Genomic DNA, 16,699 nt, shown 5'->3' on the forward strand with positions numbered 1-16,699 from the left:
GAAATAACAAGACTAAGAATGGGTAAATAAAGGGGAAAATATGTAAACTATTATTAAAAAAGCTTTTTAAATCTCAGCCATACTTTTATTGTAGTAAGGAAATGCAACAGCATGAAGTTAGTCAACCTGTTATCAGGCTAGGACACATCCTAGCAGTGGCCAACCCAAAGAGGCATTCATCAATGTTAATTTAATGTGTATTCAAAGTCATATTTTTTCTTAAATATAAAATTAGTATTATTGTATATTAGAATTTTTTCTGCAGTTAGGTATAGCTTAGATTAAGTAGTCAGGTTCTGCTGGCAATTATTTTTATTCAACCAGTCCACAATGTTCATTCCATCCAGCCGCCGACCCCAAAGACACAGTCATCAATTTTAACATGCTGGTCATTCAAAATACAAATTTTCTCAGAAATATATTATTATTATTATTATTATTATATATTAGCATAATGTGCATATTTAGGTATAGGTTAAGTTAGATGTTTAGGGCTAGTTGGCAATTACAGTATTGTGTCATCAGTTGAGAGTCGTGTGTAAAATGTTCTTCATTCACAACAGGGGGTTTGGTACCGGGATTAACAAGCATTTGGCCTTTGTTGATGAGGACAGGCTGTGTGCGTGAAGCACTATTCAAGAAATGTGTGAACATTATCAATTGTCAGTCATGTGTAAAGCATTTTTCACTCATGAACAGGCATTTGGCAGCTGGATGGAATCCCTCTAAGCCATGGTTCATGAGGACGAGCTGTAATGTCCCGTCCAGCGCTCCCCATTGTTTACGGACAGGTTACATAGTAATAATGATAATAAGTACTGTACTAAGAATCAACCGTAAATTAAACTTACTCAATAGTTACAATAGCCAATGTGGTCCTTGTCTCGGATGGGTTAGAAGGCATATCTGAAGCCTCAATGAAGACTGTGACCTGGCCAGGAGACAGCTTAGAGGCCAGCGTTAGAACACCTGTGTTCTTATCCACGATGAGAGCGTTCCTCAAGGTGCCTCTTGTGGTATTTCCACGAGATTGAATCTTGTATGTGACCTTGCCATTGCCTCCCTGATCCATGTCTTCTGCTAGAACCTGCAAAATGAGAGCAAATGATATTACCAATTGAAGATACTGTTAAAATGTTCAGTAACTTTTCACAATACTACATACTCATTATTATTCTATTATTATTTGGGTGTTGCGACAGCAAGTGGTGTTATAATAAGAGATATTCTACAATAGTACCCCCCCCCCCTGGCATCAGTGTAAGTGGGCAGGACTGCTGGGCGTCACTCTTTCACTGTTAACTCCTGTGAACTCAGCGGTGATTGGGAACCTCAATAAGCTCACCAATCAAGATCATCTCACTTTACCTATTCCAACCACTGCAGTGAATGCATACAAAATGAGCTGCTTAAATGTAAATAAAGAACCTCAGTTTTGACACTGCTGCCAATATCATCCCCAGGTAAACTGTCAAGCCATCCCCACGTGAACTGTCAAGTCGTCCCCAGGTGAACTGTCATGCTGGTATAAAAAAATCGTCAAAACTGATATTCATCAACCCTCATCTAATATGTGCTGTATTGTCATTGATGCTCTAAATATCATCATAAATATCCATATAATAATGCATACACCCTCTCTTCATAATGTACCAAAACTCTAACAGTCAACCACAACGTCAAAATTCCAGTGACTCGGTAAATTTCAAAGCCCCACAATTTTGACGTTTCCATGGACTAATGAGCATCGGTTTTTGATAGATTTTGTGAGCTGTAGATTCGTATGCTTCGGATTAGGCCAAATAACTTCAAATTTTATTCTTGTCTAATATTGAGAATAGATTGGCTAGAACAAGCTTCTACTGCTAGGAGATGTGCAGCTAACTGTAAGCTAGATAATTCAGCAATAATAATACAGTATAATAAAAATAATAATAATAATAATAATAATAATAATAATAATAATAATAATAATAATAATAATAATAAATAGCTCTGATTCAAAACGATACGGGTACAATGAACAAATGAGGAACGGACAATTGTAGGGACAGGTGCTACACACATTAATGAAGCCACTAATACGTAAAGCGTTTTGGGTAAAAACTTCGGATAATTGATAAAAAAAATTAATTAAAGCGGCAAACACTTATTGCTAACAAAGAAGCTAAGCAAGAATACCGAAAAAAATAACAAATGATATACAAAATATAGATGATATTTAATGATGACAGACATAGACTATTAGAAAATAGAGTCTAGTTTTATCGACAGTACAGTAGTTTCTTAACAATAATACCAGAAAGGAAATGCAAAGGTCTAAATTAACAATTAAATAAGAGATATTTATAAACAACATCTGCTTGAGCAGTACATATAAAGTAACTAATTCTTAAAATTAAATGAGAATAAGATAAATAACATACAATGCTTTATGGTGTAAGGGAAGAGCAGTATTTAGTACTAGCAAGTATGAATTAAAAAATAATATTCACGATAACAGCAAAACACAGGTTGACATGTAGGATAAGAAAAGGTTCAGAAAATTGCTTGCATAATGTTAATAAGGCTTCCTAGTTTCTGTTTAAAACTGGAGAGAGAAGTGTAATTTTTTTATCTAATTAGGGAGGTCATTCCACAGTTTGGGACCCTTAATTTGCTGAGCATTTTTGCTTGGGTTATGTCGCACTCTTGAGATATCAAGAGGATATTTGTTTCTCGTGTGATGCCCATGGGTTCTACTGCAGCCTTCAGGGAAGTGCTTGCAGTGCAAGCAGTGCAAAGTTTTATTGTGTTTGCAGTGCAAAGTTTTATACATGTAGAGCAAACTTGCGAGGAGGTACAGTGACTTGATACTGTACTTAACATATTCAAGGATTTCAGTAAGGGAGCTGAGTGATGTCTGGGACTGGAATTTGTAATACAGTAGCTCTAATTACTGATTTTTGTTGAGTAATTAGTGGTCGAAGGTAATTTTGGGGTTGTAGAGCCCCAGACACAGATACTATAGGTAAAATATGGATAGATGTGATAATAATAGTGTGTTACCAAGGCAGAGCGAGGTACTCGGTATTTGGTCTTGGAGAGAGTGCCTACTGTTTGATACTTTTTTACTTGCATTTGTGTATGGCAGTTCAGCTTGTTGTCACTTTGAGCTCCAAGGAATTTACCTTCTAATTTGCACAGTATTTGGTAATTGTTAATATTTAGGTTAATCTGATTGAAGGAATTGTTACCAAACAATTTGTAAAATGCTTTGTCAATATTAAGGGTAAGTTTGTTAGCAATCAACCATTGATGGATGTTTTTTTAAATTCAGCATTCACAGCATCATTTAAAATAACTGTGTTAGCATTAGAGAAAGTGAAAGTTTTGTCATCAACAAATATATTTGGCTTCAAGTGTCGAGTGACATTAGGAAAATCATTGAGGTATAAAAAGAAAGAGGAAAGGACCAAGAATACTACCCTATGGAAAGCCATTGTTTACTGCCACAGTGGGAGACTTAGTATCATTCACAAACATTCTGGAGCCGGTCACTGAGGTAGGATTGTAAGTATTAAAGGGAGTAACCTCTGGTTCCATGGTGGTGTACTTTTAGAAATAGTTTACTGTGATTAACTGTATCAAAAGCCTTACGTAAGTCAACAAATAAACATATAGGAGTACTCATTTCTGTCAAGAGCTGCATACAGTGTACATCAGCAGCATAATAAGTGTATGGTTTACAGGTTAAAGTAGACTCAATGGGCAAATTTGTTTATATCTAGTAACATTCGATTAACAAAACTGCCATCTACACTTCCATGGAAATAAACATTAACCCAGCAGGATGCTGTTTCTGGAAACTTACTTTATTAAGACTACTCAACAGCTCGGTCGATAGAGCTTCGACCTCACACATATAGGGTAGGGTCCGCGGTTCGAGTCTCCTAGAGCCCAGGTGAATGGAATTAACAGTTATTCAACGATTGCTACATTGTCATTTACCCAGATTTATCCAGGAAGGAAGTGAGGTAAAGATAACTAAAATAGATACTTACTGATCCTATGATGTGCCCTTCCTGTGCATCCTCTGTGATGGAAAATTGGTATTGGTTGGTGGGAAGGAAGACTGGATTGTTGTCATTTGCATCTAGCAATGTTAGCTCAATTTTAGCACATGAAGATTCAAGTTTAAGAAGTGAACCATCTGCTCCAGATCCATCATTTACTGCTTCAACTTTTCCAGTAAGGTTTGTTGATCTGTTCCACCGTGAGGGATTTGGAGTCTCTCTTACTGAGCGATTGTTGACAATTTTTCTGCGATGTATAATTACTTGTCTAATTTTTTGCAAAATTGCTTTGTTGTCAGTATCATTTGTTTTAGAGACTTTTGGCGAAGGTGCTGGCGAAGAAGCTGGAGGTGCTGAAGGGGGCACTAAGCTATCTTGTATCCCAGGACTATTTCTTTCCATAAATTTATTTTCTGCGCTTGAAATTTGTTTCTTTCTCCCTGGATGTCCTTGCTGCTGGATTTGCATTTCCGGTGCTTTTGTTACATCGAGGGAATCAGAATCATCTGCCAAGTCTTGCTCACCTATTTCTTGGATTTTCTCTTCTGAATCGGCAAGCAAACTCTGCCTTCCATGTCTGCTGTGTTGAGGTTCAATAGGAGAGCGAGTTTCAGGCGCAGGTTTACTTGCTGTCTGCTCCACACTCCTCACACGTGGTACTACAGCTCGAGTAGTTTGTTTTTGCTTTTCTTCCAATAGTGCCAAAGTCTCTTTTGATGATGTTTCAGTGGTTGCATTATGCCAATCATGCATTATAAATTCTCCAGTTCTTGTATTTGTACTATTATCTTGAAATTTCATTTTCCTGTTTTCCATGCTGTCACCTGATGATGATGGCCGAGCATTGATTTCTTTGGAGAGAGGATTGACGAGAGGTGAGACCTGGTGAGCACACACTTGAAGGTTAATGACGGGAGAGTCTTCGCGGTCAAGCAAGTTGTGATCAGCCACTGTTAGCCAGCCAGAGTGTGGGTTGACTGCCAGAGCTCCGTCTCCACCAACCACACGGTAGGTGAAAGCTCCATTTATACCCTAAAAATCAAATAATTACATAAAAATACATTATAAAGTTAATGTACAATGATATCACAATGAAATAGAAACACATCTAGTTTGATGAATTTATCATAGTTGACAAAGCATGGTATCCTGTCTCGATTCAAATATTATTAATTCTGTATACTGAAAAATATGAATCTTTATTTATATGCTTAACCAGCAATAGAGAAGAAAGAATAAGACAAAAAAATTGTTGTCAGTGGGCAAAATTATCAATACTGAAAAGAACTTGTTACACATCCACACAAAAGAAGTGTTGTCAGTTGCAAATTAAATATTTTGTAGATTCTCTTGGCTTAATAAACAGAAATCTGTCAGAAGAGGATAAAAAAATTACATTAAAAGTATAGTAAATTAAAAGATCTTTTCAGAGTCTAAATTATATTTCTGAACCAACCAGGGCACAGTCAGGACTGGTCACTATCCTGCACCAGTCAGGGCACAGTCAGGACTGGTCACTATCCTTCACCAGTCAGGGCACAGTCAGGACTGGTCACTATCCTGCACCAGTCAGGGCACATTCAAGACTAGCTTCTATTCTGCACTAATCAAGACACAGTCATGGCAAGTTGATATTCTACACCCACATAGAAGTAATCTTTAGCAACTTTCCCAACTGGTTTAACAGGTACTAAGGAAGTACCAGAGAAATTTTGAATCCATTCCAGAATGACCTCTAAAAAAAAAAAACACACATTCACAAACCCACCAAGCCATTCCCAGCTCCAATTGGCATTAGAGACATCAAACTTGTTCTCTTGCTGATCCTACTGGCCGAACTGAGTCCAGACAAATGATGAAGATGGACAGGAAATAATAATTAATTTTATGAGGAACAAGTAGCCTGTGAATAAATCCGTAAGGCCGTGATAAGGGTTCGAACTTACGTCCAGGATTATCCCAGACGGGCCTTACTCGACTGAGCCACAACATGATCAAAAGAATTGCAACCAGGATTGCTACTGCTCTCACACGGATCCCGCAGTCTCTCAGAGACTCAAACCGGGGTTTTTACACAATTCCCCCATGCACTCGGGCTCTGTCAACACGCTATTCTTCCTCTTCGCCCATACTTCAGTACACACAGAAATCACAATAGCGTGATATATCAAATGAATAAATCCACAAGGACCGTGATGAGGGTTCGAACTTACGTCCAGGATGATCCCAGACGCGCCTTAATCTATTAAGCCACGACATGATCAAAAGAATTGCAACCGGGATTGCTACTGCTCACACACGGATCCCGATTAATGCGCGTCTGGGATCATCATGGACGTAAGTTTGAACCGTCATCACGGCCCTTGTGGATTTATCTCCCTATCTCCCTAGCGCCAGAATGACAACATGGGACCAGTTTGTCAAATCTGTGTTGCACAAGCACGTTATGTTAACCACCTATAAGTGCACAAGATCCTAACCAGCAGTCAGTAAAATATGGCCTTAGGAATAAAATGAGTAAGATTTCTCAGAAGAAAATGATCCTTATTGTTCAAAGATTGTGCTATGCAAATATTTCAAATGAATATTCGTGATTGTGAGTAAAAGGCTATCAGTGATGGTGATAACTTGTCTTGGTATCTTCCCATCATGACCACCATCAATATACCTCCCTCACAAGTTGCTGCTGCTAATGAAAACCGTAATCCCCCCCCTAGAACTCATCTAAACTGGGAGCTAACCTAGTTGAAAATACCTGATTAATATAAAGATGTGTTGATACTCAGATCCCAACAGATGCAATTGTCTGCAGTAATCTTCAGTATCTGTTCATCAGAACAGTCTCAATTACTTTTTGTAAATTGGTCATGTCAGTGCTAGTGAGAGCAAAGAGAGTATTCCTCTTAAGACAAATATAAGTAGTAGTAGTATGCCTTGTAAGAACAATCATCTTAGGGAATTACAAATAAGACCTATTTTTGGCCATAACCTATGGAAAGATACAGGGTACCCTAGAGCTGATTGGCTACCCTAGATCAGACGTAGAGCTGGTCGGCCGAGCGGACAGCACACTGGACTTGTGATCCTGTGGTCCCGGGTTCGATCCCGGGCGCCAGCGAGAAACAATGTGCAGAGTTTCTTTCACCCTATGCCCCTGTTACCTAGCAGTAAATAGGTACCTGGGAGTTAGTCAGCTGTCACGGGCTGCTTCCTGGGGGTGGAGGCCTGGTCAAGGACCGGGCCGCGGGGACACTAAAAACAAAGCCCCGAAATCAACTCAAGATAACCTCAAGATAGGGCTCAATATCAACAATATATAGAGCATTAAGAAAGAGAACGATAATATTGCAAAATCAAAAGAAGTTGTTGATATTCTAAGAAAAAGTTTACGATTTTTGGAGTGAAATTAGAAAATAAAAAATTCATGCAGAAAGGTAGCAAATGTCATGATGGATGATGCCTCTAGGTCCAATAATAATCGTGATGTTTTCAAGGAGAAATGTCCCACATTGTACAACAGTGCAAGGTACAGCACAGATGAGGTTGTTACTGACGTAACTACAGCTGCATGTTAGACCTGTAGGCACCCTGGTCTGTACCTGTGCAGTTGTATGCACCCTAGTCTGTACCTGTGCAGCTGTATGCACCCTAGTCTGTACCTGTGCAGCTGTATGCACCCTAGTCTGTACCTGTGCAGCTGTATGCACCCTAGACTGTACCTGTGCAGCTGTATGCACCCTAGTCTGTACCTGTGCAGCTGTATGCACCCAAGTCTGTACCTGTACAACTATGGGTACCCTGTAGGAGGCCTGGTCAGATACCGGACCATGGGGGACCTTGACCCACGGTATTAATAGGGGTATAATATAATAAAACGAGGTCTTTCACTGCTTACCTCATCAGGATCTAATGCGGAGACTTGAACAACACTAAAGCCAGAAGGCAAGTTCTCCATGATGGAGATGGAATACACATCATGGACAAACTCCGGAAGGTTATCATTGAGGTCTTCCACCACCACCTCCAACACTGCCGATCCCACACGTCTAGGGTCATCCACCTGGAGTTTGGAGACGTTGCTAGATTTAGTTAATTATTCTCATTAGCTGGTATATATATCCTAATATCAATTATTTGAGCAACTGCCTGAAATTTGTAAGGGTTTCTAGTTTAAATTAAGGATATTGATTATCAGATAACTCTATATTGTATTTGATTATTTCCTCTGGCAAGCATGTTCAAAGCATTCAGGTAAATCCCACTGAGGTACTTCCTTCTACCGTGTTTAACACTATTCCTTCATGGGACCTTTGCTGTATACAGTGTATTTATATATATATTTATATAAATAAAAATGGAAATGTTCGTTTGTACAAAATCGCTAATCTCCGAAAGTTCTTCACCGATTGCTTTGAAATTTTGATACAACGTTTCATTCGAATACGCCTGTGTTTTTATATACCTATTATATAGATGCCACACCTGTGACGGGTAAAAACATGCTTTTTTGAAAACGGCGCCATCTGTTGCACGTAAGAGCAACACACGCTATATTAAATATGTCACGATTCCATTTAAATGTTTCTGATTGCATTGCCAAATTGAATTTTCATAGATTTCGATTTATTTTCATTTTAATTTAATTATTTTGTGTGACAGTGAATTGGAATTGAGCCGTGTTGTTTACTATACCGTTCATTTCGTAGGTATAGTTTATTTTTATCGCTATAAATATAGCGACGAGAATGACACACAATCGACTTGAGAATGGTCCAGAACGGACCGAAACGTCGTTGTCCCTTCACTTTCTAGTGTGTGGTTTGGTCAACATATTTGTATAGTTCTATTTTTTTCATTTCGATTTTTTTAATTGTTTTTCTTATATTTCAGTGATGGGAATTCAGATCATTTGATGTTCCCAATTTTCTGATAGGAACATCAGATAATTTGGGAATGCACCGGGCAAGGGAATGGGCAACGGTGGGGAGGACAAAGGGACAGGGAAATAGGTGATGACGGAGAGGACGAGGGGAAGGGGGAGGGGGGGAAGGGGGAGGGGTGGAATGGCAGGGAGGACGAAGGGACGGGGGGAGTGAGAGATGGTGGGGAGGACGAGGGTACGGTGGAGTGGGGAATGGTTAAGACAAGGAGACGGTGGAATGGGGCATGGTGGGGAGGACAAAGGGACGGGGGAGGGGGGAATGGCAGTGAGGACGGGGGGAGTGAGGAATGGTTGGGAGGACGGGGGTGTGGGGATGGTTGGGAGGACGGGGGTGTGGGGATGGTTGGGAGGACGAAGGGACGGGGGAGATGAGAATGGTGGGGACGACTGGGAGACAGGGGGACAGCAGCAATAGCACTCAGTAAATTATTGGTAACAAAGCTTTACCAGCTTTTCCCCAACATTCGAGAACAGTAACGTATAAGAAATACAACATCTAACAAATATACTTGACACATTAAGTCACAATTATGGTCCTATAAAGTGCAATACAGTAAACAGTACAACTTGAATGCAATGAACTGCACACCATTACCTTTTACTTATTAAAAACAGTCATGCATAACTCCTGAAATCATTAAACTATGATACATACATATGCAAAACACTTGCTAATTAACTTTAAATCAAGTGAATTTCGTTTTCCAATGTGACACAAATACAATGATTATTATTTTTTTTTTTTTTTTTTTTTTTTGAGATATATACAAGAGTTGTTACATTCTTGTACAGCCACTAGTACGCGTAGCGTTTCGGGCAAGTCCTTAATCCTATGGTCCCTGGAATACGATCCCCTGCCGCGAAGAATCGTTTTTTCATCCAAGTACACATTTTACTGTTGCGTTAAACAGAGGCTACAGTTAAGGAATTGTGCCCAGTAAATCCTCCCCGGCCAGGATACGAACCCATGACATAGCGCTCGCGGAACGCCAGGCGAGTGTCTTACCACTACACCACGGAGACTGCAATTATAAAATAAGGACAGATACTGGAAGACAATAAACAAGAAAGAGAGGTACAGTATCAGAAAATCTGTACATTATTTCTATGTAAGCAGAGGTGCAATAGGCACGCTGTGAGAGAACTTGATCAACATCAGGGATCAAATACTCTCCTGCTACACATAAGGGGCATAACTGGCTGGCCTCTCGCCGTGTTCAAAAGAGAACTTAAAAAGTACCTTCAAAGGATACCTGATCAACCAGGCAGGCTTTAACTCATTCATCAGGCTGCAAGTAGCCGCGTTGAACAGCCTGGTTGATGAGACCAGCAACCAGAAGGCCTGGTAAGAGACTGGGCCAAAGATACATTGATCCTCAAAATCTCTAACAGATAGTCAACAGGTACGTAGTCTCAAACACATGTAGATATGAAGGGCCCAGTAGGCTCAGGAATCTGTACACCAGTTGATTGACAGTTGAGAGGCGGGACCAAAGAGAGAATCACAACATCTGCAAACTACCACGAACACATCGTACATCAAGGGAGTGATTTCCCTAAAAAAATATACAGTATTCACATTTCACCAAAAAGTAACAATGAAAAAACAACAGCCACCTGTGATGAAAGGCATAGTTTAATAAAAGAAATCTTGTCTTTAGGCTTGTACCCCATCTAACCTGTTCGGCTCTGACATGCAACGTCAAAGTGTTGTCAAGAAGCTTCTCACGATCAAGGTGTCTGGTGAGGAAGAGCTTGGCAGTGTCTGGGTCAAGGGTGAAGTACTCGCCAGCTGGGGACTCCACAAGAGAGTAGCGCAGGGTGACGTTCTTCCCAGCGTCCCCATCTCGGGCTCTCAGCGGCCCAGGTGAGACCTCCACCTCTTCACGGATATCTAAGCCCTTAAATAAAAACAAAATAGGTTCACAAATTAAAATATATAACCCTTATAAGGGTTCCAGGGCAAGGATTCAACATTTATGCAATTACTTAACGAACCCTGTACATCTTTTCTTAATCATGACAGTATTGTGACATTTATTGAACAGTTTATGCGCTTCGAAACTTTAAAACCTAAGGTTGTTATTATTATAATAAACAATCTCAGAGCTCAAACTGCTTCATATATGTAAAGAAAGCTGCCATAATTAGGAAAAGATGTAGAGATTTTGTAAGTGGTGTGTAAATGCTTGACGCATCAGTGTCCAGAACGAACAGAAGCATCATCACATTCAACTAACGTGTGTGTGTTGGCTTACCTGTTTCAGCCATGTTATTATTTGTCTTTATATTAATAGAAACGAGACAAGATCTCTGGTTATCAGCTTTACAAGAAAATTAAAAATTGTATTGAATTATATTAACAATTATTATTAACCCATTTCTAATTTTCATACTAGGTGAAGTGGCATGAACCATTATAAAAAAAAATGTGGAATACTTATAATCAATGAACATTATTACATCAGATTTATGTCTCACAAATTATCACATTTAATTCTTTACACAATTTGTTCACTGTACTGGAGTGCTTGACTCACTCTCTCAGGTCCAGGGACCTCTGTCACTCGGGCTGAATAGAGGTTGTGAGAGAAAACTGGCGGGAGGTCGTCAGCGTCCACCACCACCACAGTTACCGTGCTCGTGGAACTGAGAGACGGTTTGCCCATGTCCTGCAAAGGTGTCCAGGAACAATATTCATTAGTAGAGTGCACTACCTTTGTATAACCATGTGACATGAAGTATATGAGGACAAGGAGCTGGGATGTGAGGACAAGGAGCTGGGGTGTGAGGACAAGGAGCTGGGATGTGACTACAAGGAGCTGGGATGTGAGGACAAGAAGCTGGGATGCGACTACAAGGAGATGGGATGTGAGGACAAGGAGATGGAATGTGAGGACAAGGAGATGGAATGTGAGGACAAGCAGATGGGATGTGAGGACAAAGAGATTGGAGGTGAATACAAGGAGATCAGGTTTAAGCAAAAGTACATACATACATATAGAAAAAAAAGAATGCAGTGTTTATAGGTAAAAAAAGGGCCTAATACGCAGAGCGTTTCCCGCATCATGAGGATAAAACTTAAAACTAAAGAACTTAAGATTAACTGAGGTCAAAAGCAAACATGAATTGAACTAGACAAAAATAAACAATAACAATTACTACATTGTGATTGGTACAGCAGAGATTTCAACAGAACAACAGGTAGTAATTTTCACTAAATAAACAGAAGGAATAAAAATATTGTTTAAAATTTGTACATGGAAGATATCATCAGCTTTACAACTTCGGTAATTAATGTTCAGTAACAGCAAAACATAGGTTGATATCTAGGAAGGTAGGGAGATTACATACAGTTGATTAGGTAGTTCTTAGTTTCTCTCTTAACTGGTTGAGAGAGGGACAGTTTTTGATGTGATTAGGAAAGTTGTTACACCTTTTGGAACGTTTGATTTGCAGAACATTTTTTCTTTTAGTTAAGTGGCAATCTTGGGTTAAGTGGCACTTAAATAGGTATTTGTTTCTAGTGTGGTTCCCATGGGTTCTGTTACAGCCCTCTGTTTAAGGCCTGGATTTGCATTTCAGTTCAATGCTTCGTATTATATAGAGAACACTAGAGAGAATGTACAGTGACTTAATATCTAACATATTCAAAGATTTAAAGGGCCGAGTGCTGTCTGAGGCTTGAGTATCTTTATCTAACTGCTGATTTGTGGTTAGTAATTAGAGGGTCATAGATAATTTGGGTAGTAGAACCACAGGCACAGATACCATAGGTGAAACAAGGATGGATGAGAGAGTAATAAAGTATTACCATGGCAGAGTAAGGTACATTATTTAAGCAAGAATGCATTTCAAAACACCCCATATTAAAGAAGATCACATATATTCACTTAAGATTCTTAGGGGATAAATTTAATCTTTTTCAGGACGCAGAAAATGATTCCACAATTTTTTTTCTTTAAGTATATAAAGTAAATTATTGTGAAAGATCTCACTGATGCACTGAATAGTACTGAAGAACATTTTTGTGCACAACTGAAGAAAAATTTTGTTCTTAAACTAAGAAAAGTAAATCAATGATTTCAAGTTTAACAAATGCCTTTAACACACCCAAAAATAGCACCACTCTTTGTTTTCTTTGTTTTAACCATTGTTTTATCCATTCTAGTTTTCTTCCACTTATTCCATGTGCTTGTAATTTCTTTGCTAGTCATATTTTTTTCACTTGTTCACTTTTTTTTTTACCTTAACTCTCAATTACTGATGATCTGCTTAAGTTCAAGCTGGCCAAGTTATCCAACAGAGCTGACATATAGGAAGTATCTTTCCTCCCCAGAGAACCCACAGAACAGTCTACCTGCTGAAGAATTTAACTGAAAAAACTACTTAACTTTAAAATACTGTCCTGTTGGAATAACTCTTCCGAAAAGAACAGTTGAACATTAACACTGAGGAAACTGCAGAAGGCCTATAATTGCCTATATGAGGCAGTTACTATTTATTTCCACCCAAACTCATTCATATATGGATGTCTTAACTTACGCCTGAAACAATCCAGAATTTGTGGAACAATCCAGCGGTACCAAAATGGGATTATAATAATAATGATAATAATTAGCATTAAAATAAAATTATTATAAAATAAAATTATTATAAAATAAAATTATTATTATTATTTACATGAAGCTGCAATGGGTTTGCGAGATTACATAAGAGTGGTAATTTTACAATCTTGCAAACCCACTAACACGCATAGCGTTTCGGATTCACAAGGCATGAACCTTTCTTGCCCCAAGGCTTCCAATATGAGCGAGATATAGATGCAGGTAAATGATTTGTTTAAATGTTTATCCCGATCATTTCCCTTAAATAGTCAACCCAGGGACTGTTGCAGTGACTATGGATAATGCAAGTACTGTACCAACAATGTATATTTTCCATAACTCTTTTTATATACAATTATGATTTGTGTTATGATTACAGTTATGTCTGGGCATGGTAAGGTATGTTTTTGTTGTTTATTGAGGGGCGACGACAATTAAGGGAAGCCATGGTAAGGTTCGACCGGGGGAGGGGGCGGGGGAACGGAAGTCTCGTCCACATGGCTTTATTTACAAAACAATGTGACGTCACCAGTATCGGTTCCATGTGTAGATCACTCGTATTCCTTATAGACAAATGAGCATCGTCTCTTACTATTACGGGCCTAACCTAGGTAGACTTAGTCCTACAACATACCTTAAATCCTAACAATTACTATTATTATCACTATAATAATAATAATAATAATAATAATAATAATAATAATAATAATGATTCTTGTTATTAATACCCAGCGCACTGATCCTCACCTTTGCCAGGACTTCCAGGAAGAATTTGTTTGGGCCAGCATCATAATCCAGAGGTTTGGCCAGAGTGATGGTCCCCCGTTTTCTGTCAGCCATTGTGAAGTAGTGACCGTCATTGCCTCCCTGAAGCTCGAGTTCCACCTCCGAGTTGGCGGTGTTGGGCTTGTCCTCGTCTGTCACTCTGATCTCGGGGAGAATTGTCAACCCTGGGGAGGATGCAAGCCCTCGTTATGACAGTCTACTGGCGGGTTATTACATTTCCTTTCAACGGATAGTTCCCCACCCCCCCCCCCACCCAAAAAAAAATATATGAATACAGTATTATGGAATAAATTCAATACTGTTCTGGTGGATGTATTGCCTTTGCTGGGCACAAATTATTAAAATACAAAATTTTAAGGAAAAATTAACTTATTAATGTAAAACATTTCAATAAAAAAATATCACTGATGTTATATAAATCATTATATTATATCCCAGGAAGCAGCCCGTAGCAGCTGTCTAACTCCCAGGTACCTATTTATTGCTAGGTGAACAGTGCATCAGGGTGAAATAAACTCTGCCCACTTGTTTCCCCCTCCGCCGGGGATCGAACCCGGGCCCTGAGGACTACGAACACTGAGCGCTGTCCACTCAGCAGTCATGCCCAAATGTTCGGATAACACAGTACAGCCTGTGGCTGGGTGGTCACATGGTCTACTTTGGATATCCCAGTAAACTTGGCCACTGTGCTTACCTGTTAGTGCTTACCTATATGTGACTACGGGGAGGGAGGGTGGGAATTATCAGGATAAATCACCAAGTCATTAACTACTGTGTAACAATGGGAAGGGATCAGGATAAGGATTTGGGATGGGACGTGAGTAAGGAATGGTGCCCAACCACTTGGATAGTCGGGGATTAAACGCCGACCTGCATGAAGCGAAACCGTCGCTCTACCGTCCAGCCCAAGTGGTTGGGCATGACTACGGGGGGATGAAGTATTGCTCCCAATGCCTCGCGGCTCCGGACTACTAATTATTGCACCTGTTGTGTTATATTTTAACTGTGGCTTCCATTCAACAATGGTTTAAGCAAAAGTACAAATCTTAAAAATTATGTTGATATATTTAAATATATATACAAGATATACAAATACTATAAATACTCTTTAAGAGATATGATATATTATCCGATGAATAAATTGTACAGTCTACGTATATTATAATAAAAGAAAACGAACAGCATCTAAACTCAAACAGAAAACGAACCGACAGGCGTGAGTTCATCAACGGTAACTGTGATGTTCTTGGCCACGAAGGCTGGGGCGTGATCATTGACGTCTTCAACGTACACCGTAACCTGAACCGACACCTGTGGAACAAAGTTTCAGGTTATGAATATTGATTTTCTGGTTACAATGTTGAGTTAGAGGTTATATTCCTAGGTTAGAGGGTATGATACTGGATTAGAGGTTATAATTTACCTGAATTTAACTGAGGACTACAGGATAGGTATAGGGGTCCACTACCGCCCACACTTTGGTATTTTTTATTTATATATATATATATATATATATATATATATATATATATATATATATATATACAAAAAGGTACACTGGGTTTGTGAGAGTATATAACATTGATTTTTTACATTCTTGCAAAGCCACTAACATGCATAGCGTTTCGGGCAGGTCCTTAATCTAACAGATTAATCTTCTACCACTCATATTTCTTCTACTTCTACATATATCCTACTTCTACCATATTATGTTGTATGAAATTTTGAAGAATATTGATCGGTACGTTGTAGCATAATTTGAAAATTATTAATAGGTACATTGGGATGGGATGGAAGAAAGGAATGGTGCCCAACCACTTGGACGGTTGGGGATTGAACGTCGACCTGCATGAAGTGAGACCGTTGCTCTACCCTCCAGCCCTCCTACCCCTCTTCGGAATAAACCCACTTGATACACCTTCTATTTTTATTTATTTTGTTTATATACAAGAAGGTACTTTGGGCTATAAAAGAACTCACATATAGAGGCTTAAGTGTTACAGTTTTGCAAAGCCATTTGAACTGAACAGAATTTCAATTCAACATTATAAGTACATTACATATGGATAGTATAGATTATACCGGTGAAGTTGCACGTCCTAATTACTCAACTGGGGGAGTGAGATACACAGGAGTGAGTTTGGAGCACAAGGTGGGCAAAACGGTGAGGGTAATTTTTTAAGTATTGTATTGTTTTACTTTTTAGGTATTGTATTGTTTTACTTTTTAGGTATTGTATTGTTTTACTTTTTAGGTACTTTTTGGTTTTACTTTTAAGTACTTTTTGGTTTTACTTTTAAGTACTTTTT

At 38.9% G+C, this 16,699-nt stretch overlaps 1 protein-coding gene across 1 annotated transcript in view; it reads right to left on the bottom strand.

Moving 5' to 3' along the window:
- The window catches only part of Cad89D (cadherin 89D), a 160,008-nt gene that overhangs the window by 36,502 nt on the left and 106,807 nt on the right, over window positions 1–16,699 (bottom strand). Inside the window, exons 5-11 of the mRNA XM_045752662.2 lie at window positions 15,599–15,701; window positions 14,352–14,554; window positions 11,538–11,669; window positions 10,677–10,898; window positions 7,951–8,115; window positions 4,044–5,087; window positions 852–1,087 (exon numbers count right to left, since the gene is read on the bottom strand). Coding sequence (XP_045608618.2) covers window positions 852–1,087; window positions 4,044–5,087; window positions 7,951–8,115; window positions 10,677–10,898; window positions 11,538–11,669; window positions 14,352–14,554; window positions 15,599–15,701 — 2,105 coding nt within the window. The remainder of the gene's footprint in view (window positions 1–851; window positions 1,088–4,043; window positions 5,088–7,950; window positions 8,116–10,676; window positions 10,899–11,537; window positions 11,670–14,351; window positions 14,555–15,598; window positions 15,702–16,699) is intronic.

Source organism: Procambarus clarkii, chromosome 48 (assembly GCF_040958095.1).
Source record: "Procambarus clarkii isolate CNS0578487 chromosome 48, FALCON_Pclarkii_2.0, whole genome shotgun sequence".
Lineage (NCBI taxonomy): Eukaryota > Metazoa > Arthropoda > Malacostraca > Decapoda > Cambaridae > Procambarus > Procambarus clarkii.